Below are 17,148 nucleotides of genomic sequence, written 5' to 3'. Positions count from 1 at the left end.
GTGCTCCATTAGGTATTTTTTACTCTACTCTCACAGTCTGCTTCTCAGTTCTATGCTGCATGGTAACTGCTGACCTAACCATTTTCTCCATGGACTGTGAACTTCCTCTAGGAAGTTGAAAAGACTTTGTCCTTTTCAACTTGGCAGCCTCAGTGCCCAAAGCTTGGGGCTCAGCTCATGGAACTGTCCCCAGTTTCTTCCAATGGCATTAAATCAGTCACAAATGGACTACTCAAATAAATTACTATGCAGTGAAAATAATTCTCCCAAAGGCATTTTTCAAGGGAATTGAAAGGGGTAGAGAAAACATTTTTACATATAATCAGAAGGGAAAAAAAATAAGCTTTCAATGAAAATGAGTTCAATGAGGCAGGGAAAGAAAGGAATTTTGAAGGTTAGACAGTAAGTATGCAGGTTCCTGACTAACCACTCAGGCAGTCCAAATGTGTTCTCTAAGGTACCAGGAAAACTGGGATGAAAAGAAATGGTTTATTACATAACGGCTTTAAAACACCACTAGGTTTTCAATCCAGAATCTAGAGATTGTATTTCAATTGTATTGAAATTTAATTCTAGAATTTCAATACAATTCTAATCAATACAACAATACAGAGCAAGAAACACTTTTTACAGAGTGACCCAGTACACACATCCCAGTTTGTATTACATGCGTATAATGATGTTTCAACGAAACATTATTTATTCTTACTATAATCCTATGTACTCTGAGTCTATTCTTTTTTAAAATGCTGGCGAGAGCCATGTTTGGTGGCTCATGCCTGTAATCCTAGCACTTTGGGAGGCCGAGGTAAGTGGACTGCCTGAGCTCAGGAGTTTGAGACCAGCCTGGGCAACATGGTAAAACCCCATCTCTACTAAAAATAACAAAAAATTAGCCGGGTGTGGTGGCAGGCACAGCTCTAGTCCCAGCTACTTGGGAAGCTCAGGCACAACAATCGCTTGAACCCAGGAACCGGAAGCTGCAGTGAGCCAAGATCATGCCACTTCACTCCATCCTGGGCGACACAGTGAGACTCTGCCTCCAAAATAAAATAAAATAATATAAAATAAAATAAAATGCTGGTTAGGATACACTAAATTGATCTTGCAATCCATTAACAGTCTGTAGTTGGTCAATCCGATTTGAGAAATTTGACCTGGTAGGTAGATTGAACAAATCCAAGAAGATGGGTATTTCCTAATCCAGCTCTATGTAGTAAAAATTACACGGCCAGGTCTTCTTGGTAAAAACATCTCGAGTCAATTTATTTTTTAGTTTATTTATTTTTGAGATAGAGTCTCACTCTGTAGTCCAAGCTGAAGTGCAGTGGTGTGATCTTGGTTCACTGCAACGTTCACCTCCCGGGCTCAAGTGATTCTTGTGCCTCAGTCTCCTGAGTAGCTGGGACTACAGGCAAGTGCCACCACACCCAGCTATTTTTTTTCTATTTTAGTAAAGACAGGGTTTCACCATGTTGTCAAGGGTGGTCTCAAACTCCTGAGCTTAGGCAATCCGCCTGCCTCGGCCTCCCAAAGCATTGGGATTACACGTGAGCCACTGTGCCCATTCTCAAGTCAATTTAATAGTTGTTGAAAGGAACACCTCTAAACTATGTTAGCTGCGATGTGATCTGTCTGTTTGAAGTGCACGGAACTCCTAACTGATAAAACCCCATTAAATAGGCAGAATTGTCCCCAGGTTCTTCCAATGGAAAAGTTTTGATGATTAAACATAGACATTCCCACTCTTAGCTCTTAGATTATTGTTCAAACTCTGCTACTCATGCAAAAAGAAGTCTATAAAGCATGCAAAGCTTCATCCTTATACAAAAAATGTTGCATACAATGGAAATGCAGATAGTTAATTCTGTGACTTTTACATTTCTAATCTTAAGCATCTTCTACTTCCAAACAACTTTTATTCCATTTTAGTCTTTGAAAATAAACAAGAATTAATGGTTTGATTACATTCCCCTCAAACAGTACCATGAAATGCAAGAATGCAGCACTCCAGGTTTCAATTACAGTTCCAATATTTTTGTGTTCTTGAATGAGACTGGCTGCCCTTTGCTTCAGTCTAATATGAACACAACGACCTCACTGTCAGTGTTGTAATCAATAGTTTCTTGCATAATGTGAATCTTTCTTACTCTCCTATCCCTCACACGAAATTCATGCCCATCAGGTGCTGTCAGTACCTTTCATTTATAGAACACTTGCAAAGAGCTGCCCCAGTGCTAAGTATTTTACACAACAGAATCTCATTTAAACCTTATAGCAAATCTATGACCCTCTTTAACAGATAAAAAAACTGAAACTCAGGAAGGTTCAATAACTTGTTCAAGATCATGTAGTAAGCAAGTGGAAAGGCTGAAAAATTTTTTTTTTTTTTTTTTTTGGGAAACAGGTCTCACTGTCACCCAGGCTGGAGTGCAGTGGTGCGATCAGGGCTCACTGCAGCCTCTATCTCTCGGGCCCAAGTTACCCTCCCACCTCACCTCCCAAGTGGCTAAGACTACAGGCATGAGCCACTAAGCCAGCTAATTTTTATATTTTTTGTACAGGTGGGGTCTTGCCATGTTGTCCAGGCTGGTCTCAAACTCTTGGGCTCAAGTGACCCCCTCACCTCAGCCTCCCCAAAACTGGGCTTACAGGCCTTGAGACACAGCATTTAAAACCAGGCCCATCAAATCCTCTCTCAAACTTGGAGTAGTCTTTCCTCTCCTGTCCGTGCCCTACCTATTCAAGACCCACCTCTTTTATGAGGGCTTGCTGAAAGTCACCTATCAATGGCTGATTTTTAACACTGAGGTTTATATATGCTTTCAATATTTTTATGGCTAATTTAACAAAAGATTTAATTCTCTTCCTAAAAAGCAGTACAAATTTGCTCCAGTCAAATTAAATTGTTAAAATTTAATTAAAACTGAATCTGAAGGAAAATTATGAGTAGGTACAAACCCTAATTTTAATTCTAGGTTGAGTCAAGAATACCAAGGTGGTATAGAGATAAGATGGCATGAAATTGTGAGTATTATGGACAACTCATTGTGTGAGGCAGGACAAGTCCCTCAAGGTTGCAAGTTCCATGTTTATCACCTAAAAAATGAAAAAGAATGGGTGCTTAATCAGTGGGTTGATAAAAACTTCCTGCGGTCACAACATGACTGTACTTAACAATGCTGAGCTGTATACTTCAAAATGGTTAAAATGGTAAATTTTAATGTTTTAACCACAAAAAGAAACCCAAAAAACTTCCTGTGGAACATTTTGAAAATACTGAACATGTCTAAGCCTCATTCCTATAAATTGATTCAGTGGATCTAGTGTAGGACCCAGGCATCTATATTTTTAAAAGGTTGATTCTGCTTAAGACTGATTGTATCTGATAATTCCAAAGACCCTTAGCGCTCTAATATTCAAGGCAGACCTAGCCCACACACAACAGAAATAAAAATTATAAATAACTTAAAATAAAGTGAATTTTCAAGTTAATATCTGCAAAAGTATCACAGTCCATGATAAAAATTTTAAACAGACTTTGTTTTAAATAAAAGGCATCTAAAAGTGACATCCACATCTTTTTTTCCTTTAGAAATGTTTCAACACAAAGGTGAGACCCATGTTTATAAGACCTTATTATTCAAAAAAGGGTTTCTACTTTATTTCCCAATGTTCGTAAAAATATAATTTGTGTGTCTCACATTTAATATAAAATGACATTTTCTATCATTTTAAGTGAGTTGAAATGAGGTCTAAAAACCATTCAGCCTGTAATACCCTGACTTAACAGAACAAAAAACAAGTGATCTTTCTAGTGTACCAAGCTGAAAGGTAACTTTAAAATTACAATCAAGGCAAAGAGAGGTGGCTCACACCTGTGATCCTAGCACTTTGGGAGGCCAAGGTGGACGATCACTTGAGGCCAGGAGTTCCAAACCAGCCAGGCCAACCATGGGGACCTCCCACCATGGGTGGAACCCCAGCGTTACTCGTGGCTGAGGCATAAGAATCGCTTGAACCCGGCAGGTGGAGGTTGCAGAGAGCCGAGATGGCATCACTGCATTCCAGCCTGGGAGGCAGGGGGAGACTGCATCTCAAAAAAAAGTCAAACCAGTCACTCCATACTGCTGATCAAATAAAGCTGGCAAGATGAACAACGAACATTGAAAAATGACTAGTCAAGAAACAGCAATATACTTACACGCCTATAAAACTTCTAGAGTTGGCCAGTCATGATGGCTCATGCCTCTAATCCTAGCACTTTGGGAATCCAAAATAGGAGAATCACTTGCGCTCAGGAGTTTGAGACCAGCCAGGGCAATATAGTGAAACCCTGTCTCCATAAAAACTGTAAAAATTAGCCAGGCATGGTGGCATGTGTCTACAGTTCCAGCTACTCAGCGGCTGAAGTGGGAGGATCACATAAGCCTAGCAGGTCGAGGCTGCAGTGAGCTGTAATCTCACTACTGCACTCCATCCTGGGTGATTAAGAGTGAGATTCTGGGCTGGGCGTGGTGGCTCACACCTGTGATCCCAGCATTTTGGGAGGCCAAGGCGAGTGATCACTTGAAGTTAGGAGTTCAAAACCATCCTGTCCAACAATGGCAAAACCCTGTCTTTACTGAAAATAGAAAATTAGCTGGGCCTCGTGGTGCATGCCTGTAATCCCAGCTACTCGGGAGGCTGAGGCAGGAGAACCGCTTGAACCTGGGAGGCAGCGGTTGTAAGTGAGCCAAGATCATGCCACTGCACTCCAGCCTGGGCAACAAGAACAAAACTCCATCTCAAAATAAAATAAATAAAAGAGTGAGATTCTGGCAAACAAAGGAAGTTCAACAATCTGTACATTGGATGAATTTGATAAGTAAAATCTGTGTTAAAATGCTTACCTTTTAGAAGCAAATAATGATAAAGTGAACACAATGTAACAAGAACTCTTATCTACTATATTACTTAACAAATACTTCCTATTAAAAAAAGGATTATTCACTCATTTCAGCTACAAAACCTAATATCACAGGACATGGGCATATGGGGTTATATTTGAATAGTGTTTGGTGAGAGTCCTTGGGGGGAAAAAAAACCCCAAAACTCAGGATATGGAAAAAAAAAAAAAAAAAGATAGTTTCAATTTTTTTCCACTTTACTTCCCTTATGCAATCTCCCTAATTTCCACACCAGTTAAGACAGAGGGAGCCCCCTGAATTAATTTCCAAAATATCAGCAGAATCAGAGAAAACTCCAGTCTAAAAGAATAAATGTGCTTTCTTTAAATAGGACCTTTGTAACAACTGAAGGGCTAAGTATCAATTTGAAGATAGGATTACTAAAATAAAGCAAATTCATTTATGAGATGCTGAACTATAATCTTACTGCGGATCTGGCCACCAGTTTAGAATAAATAATGGCAAGAAATGACAATAAACAAGTAAGTTATGCCTTTGGAACTTACAGCGAAATAATAATTAGCTTTTTAAAAAACATTTAAGTATGTGACATAACTAGGGGAACAAATGAAGCCAAGAGAATAAGTCCCTAGTACTAATACAAATTCCTGTTTTACAAACATCAGACCAAAAGGCAGAAACAGCTAGATAGCCAGTCTATGTGCGACAAAAACTATTAAAAGACAAACTAGACCAATGACTAACAACAGCATCATCTTTAAATATAAAACACCATTAGAGGCCGGGCACGGTGGCTCACGCCTATAATCCCAGCACTCTGGGAGGCTGAGGGGGGTGGATCACCTGAGGTCAGAATTCAAGACCAGCTTGACCAATATGGTGAAACCCCGTCTCTACTAAAAATATAAAAAAAATTAGCAGGGCGTGGTGGCATGTGCCTGTAGTCCCAGCTACTCAGGAGGCTGAGACAGGAGAATTGCATATGAACCGGGGAGGCAGAGATTGCAGTGAGCCAAGATCACACCATGGCACTCCAGCCTGGGCAACAGAGTAAGACTCCATCTCAAAAAAAAAAACCAACAAAAAAACAAAAACCCACAGCATTAGAAATGATCAAAAATCACTTCAACCTGCCTACATGTAATTACATCATGAGCTTGAACAAGCAGTTTTCTGAAATACATTTCTTATTTCTAATCTTAACGTACTAGAATTCAGCTCTTCTAACCACTTTACAATGCAAAGCTTCTTTATACACTTAGTTTCTAAAAACAATTTAAATGCTGAGCAACACATATTCTGTACTTTATGTGTCCTGGTAAAATTATCAGCATCTTGCCAAAAATGACAACTACTAGTATAACCTTAACTGACAATGTTGCTTTTGTACTCACACCTCAAGAATTAAGAGCAAACAAAAATTAAGTCACTATTCTTTTCGGACAAGGAACCCCAGCATGAAGTTTTACACTCTTAAGAAGATTATGGAAAACTAAGTCAGGACAGAAAAAGGTATTATGAAAATATCACTACCTCTTTGTCTAGCTGGAAACATTTTTTAAAATGAATAACCCAAAGAAAAAAATCGAGTATCTGTGCGCCGAGTATCAAATTAGTAAAGACACTGAGTTACAAGGCAGTATTGCACCTGAGTATGACAGCAGAATCTCACAGCAGCAACTTTAAGAGATTTCACCTTGAAAGAATTTATCATAAAATAATCACTAACTTTGATTACCATGTATATTTAGAGCTGGAGTACAATCCAACTCTTACCCATTTTGTGAATTTTCCAAAAGAGCATTAAAATCTTAGGAAGTAGAAATCAAAGCTTTTAAAACAGTTTTTCACAACAAAATTTATTAGAAGAATAGTGGTTTTGAAAAGTCTAGCATCCAGTGAGAACTACCATACACAACATTACAGCTGGGAATGTTTCTCCAAAATGTCATGGTCAAATAATACAATGGAACCATTAAATCTTACACATGCACGAAAGAACTAGCGCTTTTGACATACAATGAAAAAAAAGGGCGGGGGGGGGGAACCACATGGATTAAAATTTTAAGTACTCATCACATACATTAAGACACAGTTTTAGTCCAGTCAAAAATCAGAACTGCATTAAAAAATTTAATGTAGTGCAATCAAACCAAAAAACTTAATTTGTGATCATAAGTGCTCTACTACATAAACATTGATCATAGCAAGGAACAAAAAGTTCAAATCACACAGTACAAAAAAAATCTGTAAATAAATATAAACTACAGTACAAGAGAAATATTAAATTATACAATTCCATCAAACTGTAAACAGTATATTGAAATGAGGTCCATAAGAGTAAAGGGGGTTCCTGTTTTGTTGTATGACACTTGAACTTCTAGAAATTTCAAAGATCCCATTTTCCATATCTTCAAAGGCTATGGGTTTTATATGTGGAGAGAATTTATTTTAGATGTAAGATATCAAATATTAAAGCAGAGGAATATCTATTTTGTTAACCACAGATAGTACTGCAGAAAACAAAAGTAATTTTTAAGAGACAAGTCTTAACATTACAGATGCAAAGGACTAAAACACTGGAATTAGAACTTCACATCAGAAGAAACTTGTCACTGAGAACTTCATGGCGACAAAATACACTGACAAAACTGTCTGCTGATATGCAGACCTAAACCTCTGCTAATTTTTTTTTGTTGACATTTTACATACTCATTGTTACAACACCAACTTTGGCAGAATCACTACTGATAAACTCAAAGCACTCCTGGCCCAATGGTTCCATCACAGTGGCCAGTGCACAAAATTCTCTAGAGACATTGCATAAACTAGAATGTAGAGGTCAGACACCCAAGGACCAGTGCTTGAATTTAGTAGTAGTTATTGTGAAGAAGCAAGAGCCACATCAAGAAGGAACTGCATCTGTTACAGCTTACAGAGCAGTTAGGAATGTCTTTTGTTTTAGTTGTGCTGGCTATTAGTGGCATTTAAAAATATATAGTTTAACTGTGCGTGTTTGTGTATGACTGTGTGTGTAGTGTGCTGGCTATACATTTATGCACTTTTTTTAAACAATACACTGTTAACAGGAACCCCCACAGTATCTGCTCAGTAGTAATAACTGAATATATAGAATGCCACTATAAGAGTGTGAGGCACCATGTGCTGGAGAGTTATATGCAGCTTTAAAATCTGTTTGGCTGAGTTATACCTGGATACCTGAACTGAGTTTTTAAGTTGACATTCATCAGATGTGCTACCAGCACGTTGAAATAAAAGCAAAACAGAAAAATACAAGTCACTGTTAGGTTTAAGAATAGCATCAAAGTACCTGAATTGAGTGAGAAGAGTGTGTAAACTGTCCCTGAGGGTTTTTAAACAGTGTGTACAAGCTGGATTCCTAAGAACATTAGTTTTATTAAACAGTGTGGACTGATAAAATACCAATGTCTGACAGCTTAAAGTGGAGGTTATAAAGAATTATACGCAAACACTCCAAATGTATAGTTTATACATTTTTTTCCAAGCAGCAGTAAGCTGCTGTAAAGTATACATCCCATCAGAACAAGCAACATGTGGGAGTCAGATAAAGGTTTCTATCTTAGTCTGGTTTTCTGACAGCACAGCCTATCAATATCCAATGACTATTATCTTTCCTAGATCAGAATGTAACTAATTTCGACTAGTAATATAGGATTAGACTTTTAATCAAACACTTTGCTATTACATACTAAAAATTCCTTAAACTTACTAATGCTGGTAATACTAACCTAGTTAATCATCCCCGCACCCTCATTTTAGAAATATACCCTTCCACAACTTAAACATTAAGATCCATTTTCAGTCCTCTGGTGTAAAAAGCATGTCAGTGAATTAATATTAAAAATTTACAAAGTAAAAAGGCTTGAATTTCAGCCAAATATTCTAAATACTGCTCATTCCCTGAAGACGTAAAGGGGGAGAGAATCCCTACCCATTTTCCTAGTGATTTTTCTAAAATGGTCTGAAACGTTTTATTTTGGGGAATTTTCCCCCTCACCTTCTCTCATATTCCAAATTCTTAAGCTTGAAATGCTTAATAAAATGGAGAAAATGAGGCAATCACTTGGAATTGCTAGAAAGGTACAAAATGTTGTCTTTTTCTAAAATAAGATTTATATAAATGTGATCTGACCCCGTATTATGTAGTATGTTTTCTATTTTTAAATAATCATCCTAAAACTTACAGTACCTAAGACTCTGAAGATAAATTAAGACTTTAGTGTTGTAACAGAAAAAGTGCTGAATTATCCCTTTTCTAGTACTTTAAACATTTTGGACAAGTGCTTTCCTAGTGACAGTGAAGTTTACTATATAACCTTCCTCACCAAGCAGGAAAAAGAAAAAGTCACCTGGATTAAAAAAAAAAAAAAAAAAGACTTCTAAGAGTGTAGCACCGGGAATACCAAATAATAGAAGTTGTTTCACTCATTCTGAGGGGGTAAAAATATTCTAGATTGAAATTCTATTTGGCTATTGACTGTTAAAAATCCCTGCTCTACTGTGTCAGTGTCCTGTGTTCAACGACCCCCAACCCCCCCACCCCTAGTCCCCTTACACACTATCCACTGAGAATCTAATCTCTAAAGAGATTATTTTAAAATTTATGTTGTCAGGACATACCTGAGAAAGGGTGCAATTATGCAGAACAAGGAACCCAAGACTGCACTAATACTGGTTACAGGTTCATAAATTCTTTCCCAAGATAAATCTAAAAAGTTTAAGAGGTATGGATCTTCAAATATGTCTAACTGCTTTAGATTTTTTTGGTATGTGTGTAGGGTCATTTCCAGTGTTGATCATCTTGAGCCTGTTCAAGGACAGTTCAAGATGGGGTAAAAGAGTTCATTTCCACATTCAAATAACAGAGATTAAATATTATAACAATAATTGCTACATCCAATAAATCTATGATTAACTAAAAGTGCTTCCTTTTCAGTTTTTCTGGATACAGCTCTAAATGAACTGGAAACCGTAAAATAACCCCCAATAGTTGCAGAATTAACTCATGTTCTATTGTCAAATCAACATTAATTAGTCTCGATTATCATTTTTAAACAATCTAAGAGATTTCTCTATCAAATCAGGATGGCCTAACTTCACCACATTATCTTCCAACTTGTTTTTAGTATTCTAGGGCAGAATCTTTAGCCCCCTCTCTGAAGTCTACATGCTTTTTCCATCCTACTCCACCCTCCCCACCCCAATCTCCTTCATAACATTTAGGGCTTATAGCTACAGTGTTATGTTACAGGGCTAATGTCTGCTTCTTCAAAAGGTAACTGCAAGATTACTCAGGAATGAGGGTACACAAATAATGTCCTCCATTTTTCTTTCCATCACCATGTTCACAAATCCTATTCAAGTCTCCAGTACAGAATTAAACCAAAATAAACAAAGAAAGAGCCTGGAGTTCTGTCTTCCTTGGACCACAACTGTACTTTTTTCCTTTTCAGTAGATTTTGAAAGCAATTTAAAAAAAAAATCCCTAGATAGCTATATAGTCTCCTAAATGGGCTGTTCTGAAGCCATCAAGTTTTTAGTAATACTGGCCTGACCAAAGCATTAATGAAGACCAAATTCTAATTAAAGGTAACAAGGAAAACAAGCTTTGATATCTTCAAGAAGGCCAAAATTTAACCTGTAACGTTCAGTATCTCCTATAAAACATAAAGTGGAGCACAATTCTGTCTGTTGCCATATTCTATCACCAATGACAGCAACCTGAATATGCAGAAAAGAGTAGTTTATGTGAAAACAACCTCTGGAATTTAAAGAATTATAAAAGCAAAAATACATGGTCTCAACAGGAAATCTACCAAGATAAAAGCTGTTAAAGAAAATGACTCCAATCTGCCATATAACTGCTATAACTCAAAATATTTTCAGCTTCTGATATTATTGAGCTGACTCAATTTGTTTAATGAAAATAAATGAATCCATGCTTCACTATTATGGGTCAATGAGATCTAAGAGAATCACAAAGGCTTAGAACCAGGCCTGGCACTGTGTGCTTACTTGGGGGTAGGGGGAGAACACATAGCTCACTAGCAGCTCAAAGGTTGCTATGTACTGCCTAATGACAGAAAGTAGTTAGGATATGGGTGTTAACAGGTAGTTGTTTTTAGTCTAATTTAGAGTTCTCTCCAAAACTTGGGAACTAAACTTCTCATTGTGCCTTTAATAGTTTTATTATCTGATCACACATAGCTCATATTATAGCTAAGGTAAATGTTGGGGAAAAGAAATGCCAGTTGGTTGAGGTAACGGTTTATGTAAGATAACCAGAGTTCTAAAAGCACTTCAATATTGTAAAGTAAAAGTGTACCAAATAAAGCTAATACACACTTCACACCTGTTGAGCTTGCTCACCAGTACTGAACAGTAATTAACTTCACATAAGGACCCCTATTATCACACAAAGCCTTACTCATATTCATGATCTGCTGCAGCAAAGGTATTATCAAGCAACATCTAAACTTCAGAACAACAAACGTAATATTAAGAAGTATTATACACAAATATAAATTATTTTTCCTCAAAGAGTGACCTTGTCCTTCATGGTATTTGGGGAACGGAAAAAAAGTGTATAGCTCATCACAAACATAATTCGGAGTCACTGATAAGCTTACTGAACAAAGTAATATAATATACTACATTACCGTCAAGCTGAATGACTATGCTGTCTCAGAAATAACAAAGCTAAAGATAAAAATACCAACTAGATAACCTTCCACAGAATTATTTAGTGTTTTTGATTTTATAGTGCCATAGCTTATCTACCCTATATCAAGGTTCTCTGAAAACACAAAAAATTATTTTAAATACATTATTTCCTATCAATAGTTCCAAGAATGTTATATATTAATAATTTAAGTAATGTTATCATCTGGTCTACTGGAAAACATGAGGAAAAACGGCTTTCGTGATAAAGACAGTTGTGAACTACACTTTCCCATACCATAAAAATGGTCAACTGTTGTTTGGGCCATGCAAAACTCTGATTAGCAGAAATTAAGCACGCTAATAAACCAATCTCTATCACACATTTGTGAGGACATCCCCAAACTAGAATATCTACACTGAAAGTGCCAATACAGAATAGTGGCAAATCAAGAGAGAAATCAAATATTAAGGAATCACTGCGGCACCAAGACTGAAAACCAGCCATGTGATGAGCCACCTCCGAGGAATGGTATAATGGAACTCTGAACACAAAATTTAACATTAAAAGTGCACCTGAATATTACAAACTAACTTTACAAAACCTATAATAAGGTAAAATATATATCTTTTGAAATATTCCAGCAGCTTCTGTTTTTTTTTTTTTTAAGTTTTTCTTTTTTGAGAGGCTCATGAAATTTAAAAGGGACCACTAGCTAATTTCAACCATGCTTCACAAAACAATAATGGCTATTTTATATTGCAGTTACCAATGTAATGCAATTAGTGCTTTAAAATAATCTACACTCAAAAAAAGAGAGAGAGAAAGAGAGAGACCTTTGGAGGAAACACGCTTATTCAAAAGCTTCTTGAAAAAGAAAATTTACCTGAATATCAAGTCATGACTGATCTCAAGTGTAATGTTTAAAAGCTTCACAGACATGAATATTACAATCTTCAGGTCTCAGGACTTTTAATCTGAGAAAGTTTAGAGTTTGGTTTGTTTTTTAAATTCACTTTCTAACCAAAACAAATCATAGAATTACTCAAATTTTCACTATTTACAACTCTCAGCCTACAATCTGAAATGACACAATACAAGTTCTCTTATTTAAACTGCAGCATTAAAGGGTAGGCACACCATTCTTCTGCTGCTCGATTGTCATCCACTGAAACACACATAGAAAATATTTATGTTAGTAAAATGATCACTCCATGTACACTACAATGACAAAATTTACATAACTCAACTCATACATCACTTATATAGACTACCACATAGGATTAAACCTCTCTGAACAGTAAACTCTACAAAAGTTGAACTTTTAGGGCCAGATTTTTAATGGGCCTTTAGTGATGTCTTTCTGAGAGGGAATAAAAGCAAGCACAAATTAACTTTCTCAAAGGACCTTTTTGCAGCAATCCTGGGCTACTGAATACCCCAAACATTACGAAAAAAGGTACTATGGCTGCAATTAATTGTGTGCTGACAAATTGAGTGTGTAACAAAGGAGGCGTTCCTTCATAAGCTTAGCCCTTTGCTTTCAGCAAACTTACTACGATTTCCTTCAACTGCAGATGAAAACCATACATTTCCTAAGGAATTTTTATTGCAACTTCCAGTGAGGTGACAAAGTTTTGTAGAATCATAAAATGCTACTAAGCCCAAACTGCTTTTTCTGTTAAGAAGTATAGAAAGCTAAGAGGAAACAAGCTCAGTTATCCACTGATTAAACTGCTACAAAAAATAACCAAATCAAGAACCCACCCCCCCCCAAGCTATGTCAAGAATGAGCAGTGCATGTATTTTAATAACAGCAATGGTGTGCCTAACCTTTGAACACATAGGTTGCTGAGGGAAAACTTAACCTAATTTAATTAACTGCTCCAAAGTTTCTAGGCAAGAATTTATGCCTTGGAAATATCTGGACCTCCCCTCGAACTGTTCATATCCATCTGAAATCAACCTCAATCTAACCAACCCTCCAAGTTTGATTTAATTTTACACTGAAATTCCAATAATGTTTGTTTTTGGTTAAGCATTTAGAAGGGCCTGACCACCTTTCTCAGCAGATTAGAATATACAGTATATGTGGTGTGGATATTGTTTTTGCACAAATAGTAAATTTTAATCTGATCACAATGAAAAATTAAATTCCATGGGCTCTGCTTAGTTCTTGCAAAAACTACAGAAAAAAAACTTTCCTTACTAAAAATTTAAAAGCCCATCTCAAAAAAAGCTTAGATATTCTTCAAGGAGTGCTTACACAAACGCGATCTCAAAGGTCCTGAATTGTGTGCTAAACAACCATGAATATCAGCTAATTATCAGAAAAAGTCAAGAAGGGCATATTACGTAGGATGCCCCCCCCCAAAAAAAAAAGAGAGAGAGAGAAAAAAATTCTAACCAACAAAATTAAATGAAAACTAAAAAAACAACCTCTCCCACCCTTCTACTGGTATTTGGACTAGTTAAAAAAGGAATTCCAATGAGCTTGACTTCTGATTGAATTATTGTTAGAACTGATATGCATGCTAATCATATCAGGTTACCTTGGGGTTGTGTTTTTTCTCTCATCACACACGTGGATCCTTCATTAATGTGGATACTGGGCAGACTACTGAGGCTGTGTAAAATCTAAGCATCACTTCTGCAGTATCATAATTACTTATACACATTTCTTTCCCTATTTCTCCCATCCCCAATAAACAGATCTTGAGTATCTTAATCTAGTTGCTGCAATGATATTCAGTCAGTTAGCACATCAATTCTGTAAAAGGACTGAAGAATACAAAGAAACCTAGTTTGCTAAAATGAGGCATCCTCCATTGTTTTATGTAATGTACCCTGACTGCTCCTGAGTAAATACGGAGCTCGTCCTCCATGAGATAAGGCTATATCCTCACTTGTTGGTGAGACCAAATTCTACCCTTAGAAAATCTCAATGAAATCACAGCAAAGGTAGTGTTCAAAGTAATTAACTGAAGTATTTCTGAAGGTAGTGTGTGCACATATTCCACCGCCTTCCCCTCTGGGTGAGCACTAATAGCTTGCTAATTTGTTAAGTAAATCGAATAGTGAGAAGAAAATTATAAAATATAACTATAAATATATGACCCAATAATTATGTCACTGAATAAACAAATTTCTCAAATTCAAAGGTTCATTGTTCTTCTTAGTTTTTCTTTAGTTTAATCCTTCAATTAGTTGAATCGTAGATGAAAAATGTGAGTAATTTTGTATTATAAGATGGCTTTCCAATTTGCAGTGTAAAGCTCCCAGTATGACAGACGTGGTTTCTAAAAGGGGGCTTTTTTTTCCTCTTCTTTTTTAAAAAGTAAAAACAAATATAACTTAGAAAAAAACAAACAAAAGAAAAGCATGCAGGCTCTACAGGCAAGGAGTCCACTTCCATGTATCTGTTCTCTGTGAGGTAACTCAATTCTCTTTTGTAGAGAAACATGCAAAAGGCCAAACATATTCCGAGCCATACTGCACATGAAAAATTTAAAATATGCAACATTCGAAATGCACATTTCATTTCTGTACACACAAGTCAATGCAAAATCTGCAGAGAAACAAGTGTCACAGTAAATGAAATTACGTGCAAACAATGATAGTTGAACAATGATGCAGTAGTGCTCACCCAGTTTGTACAGTAATTGGCACTCTACAGTATTCCTACTCGTTTTTTGATTCATTTGCACTTTGTGCTGCCTCTCCCTGGGGATCTAATTCAATCTTTACAGAAACATCTGGCCCCTCCGACCTCATTAATTTCATCTTTTTCTTTGGAGGGTTTTTCAAAGTGCCCAGCCTCTCCTTTACTTTGTACTCCAGTGTACTGTGGGGAATCCCATAAATACTCTGAGCTTTGGAAACACTCATTTTTCCACTCATAACCACTGAGATTGCTTCCTCCAGTATCTCACTGTTGTACTGTCTGTAACGCCCTCTTTTCTTCCGAGGCTGCTTGGAGCCAGGGTCTCCTTCTTGATCCGATGTGGGATATGGCTGTCCAGAGGTAGACTGCTCAGCATCTGAGCCCCAAGAATCGGGTCCAGCATCTAACATGCTTTTTCTATTTTGTTTTGGAAGAATAGCCCTTAATTTTTTACTAAGCGCGCTCTCCGTTTGTGAACCCATTACCAAAGAGCTATAGCTGTACTGATCACCAGTGCGAGACTCCCAAGAAAGATCCATTCCTCGAACTTGTGGTATCTTTAAGTCTACAGGAGATGAATGGCTCACATCCTTTTTTCCATCTTGTTTTGCTTGAAGTGCCATTTTTGGAAAGGCAGAGTTTTCTGCAAGAAAAGGAAGGTCACTGATGTTGCTGAGTGCACCATTTCCCCTGAACTTCATACGGCTGAGGTTGAACTCATAATGTGGTTTTGCCCAAGAGGCTTCCCTGGATAATATTAAGTGTTGTCCATGATTCTGTAATCCAGATGGCCCAAGGCTGGCAGTTGTGGACAATTGGTTTCTGCTCAGTAGTTCTTCACTAATCTGCAGGGATCGAGCCAGTGGAACTTTGAGTGATGTGGAGTGTCCAAAACCTTCCCTGGTTCCATCCTGTAAGCTTCTTGGAGGTACCCCATCACCACTCCGAAGTCCGTCTGGGCGGTACTGGCTGGGTCTCCCAGGTCGCCTAATTGGATGGAAGGAAACTGATGTGAGCAGGACTTGCACAGGTAGGGAGGGATGGGTGAGGGGACCACTCCTTTATTAGAAGGCCTTGCTTGGGTAACATCACTTTGTGTTATTTATTTATTTTTCTCTAAAATTAAAAAAAAAATGGTCTCAGCAGTTAGTTTTAAAACTTGTTCACAAAAAAAGGAAAAAGAAAAAAGAAAAAAATCAGGAGCTTTTTGGGCAAAGAAAAATTAAACCTGTCAGCTGGTCTCTGGTTGGGTTCACAAATTTTCGGAGAAAAAGTTTCGCGCAACTGTCTGAAAATAGCATCTTAATTATTAATTACAAAGTAATCATCAGTCTCCATAGATCTACACAGAATTGTGTTACCAATGTGACGTTACCACTAAACAAGTACAGTAATAAAAGAGTAAGCCAAATTATTTATTTTAATTCAGTATAGTCAACATTCATGACAACTAGTTTTAAAACTGGAACCATATACATTATTGGAACTTATAGATAATTCCTCATTTATCCCACAAACATGTTGATGTTCATCATCAAAAATCAAACAATTCCAAATAACATTTCTTATTTTGCTTGGGGAAAAAATACACATATATGGCTAACAGACCCAAGGGTGAAAAAAAATCCCAAACAAACCAAACCAAAAGACCCACTGCATTATAACTTACCACACTTCTTCATTTTAAAACACTATTAGTTATAGACACATGAGTATCATGATTTTCCATTTGAAATAATTCAAGCTTAAAAGAAATTAGTCTTTATTTACCCGTTAAGTTCTACTCAAAGTAATTATTGTCAGAGGGATCTAAACAATTTTTTTAGCAGTTTTCTCTGGCTTAAAAAAGGACTTCCCCTTCTTGAAATACC

General features: G+C 36.9%; 1 protein-coding gene across 39 annotated transcripts in view; it reads right to left on the bottom strand.

Annotated features, from left to right (window-relative positions):
• Nucleotides 1-17,148, bottom strand: part of LCOR (ligand dependent nuclear receptor corepressor) — a 144,606-nt gene that overhangs the window by 11,437 nt on the left and 116,021 nt on the right. For 12 of the 39 annotated variants that reach the window (XM_078346179.1, XM_078346176.1, XM_078346185.1 and 9 more), the window contains one exon: nt 14,793-16,264. The exons of 25 other annotated variants lie outside the window; for them this stretch is intronic. In XM_078346179.1, coding sequence (XP_078202305.1) covers nt 15,295-16,264 — 970 coding nt within the window. In that variant the 3' untranslated portion in view covers nt 14,793-15,294. Of the gene's footprint in view, nt 1-6,753; nt 16,265-17,148 lie in introns of those variants that run through there. 2 more of the 39 variants (XM_078346182.1, XM_078346183.1) reach the window with 1 other exon arrangement.

The sequence above is a fragment of the Callithrix jacchus genome, chromosome 12, assembly GCF_049354715.1.
Source record: "Callithrix jacchus isolate 240 chromosome 12, calJac240_pri, whole genome shotgun sequence".
In the NCBI taxonomy this organism is placed as follows: Eukaryota; Metazoa; Chordata; class Mammalia; order Primates; family Cebidae; genus Callithrix; species Callithrix jacchus.
The sequence above is the reverse complement of the archived record's forward strand: the minus strand, read 5'-3'. Positions and strand labels throughout refer to the sequence as shown.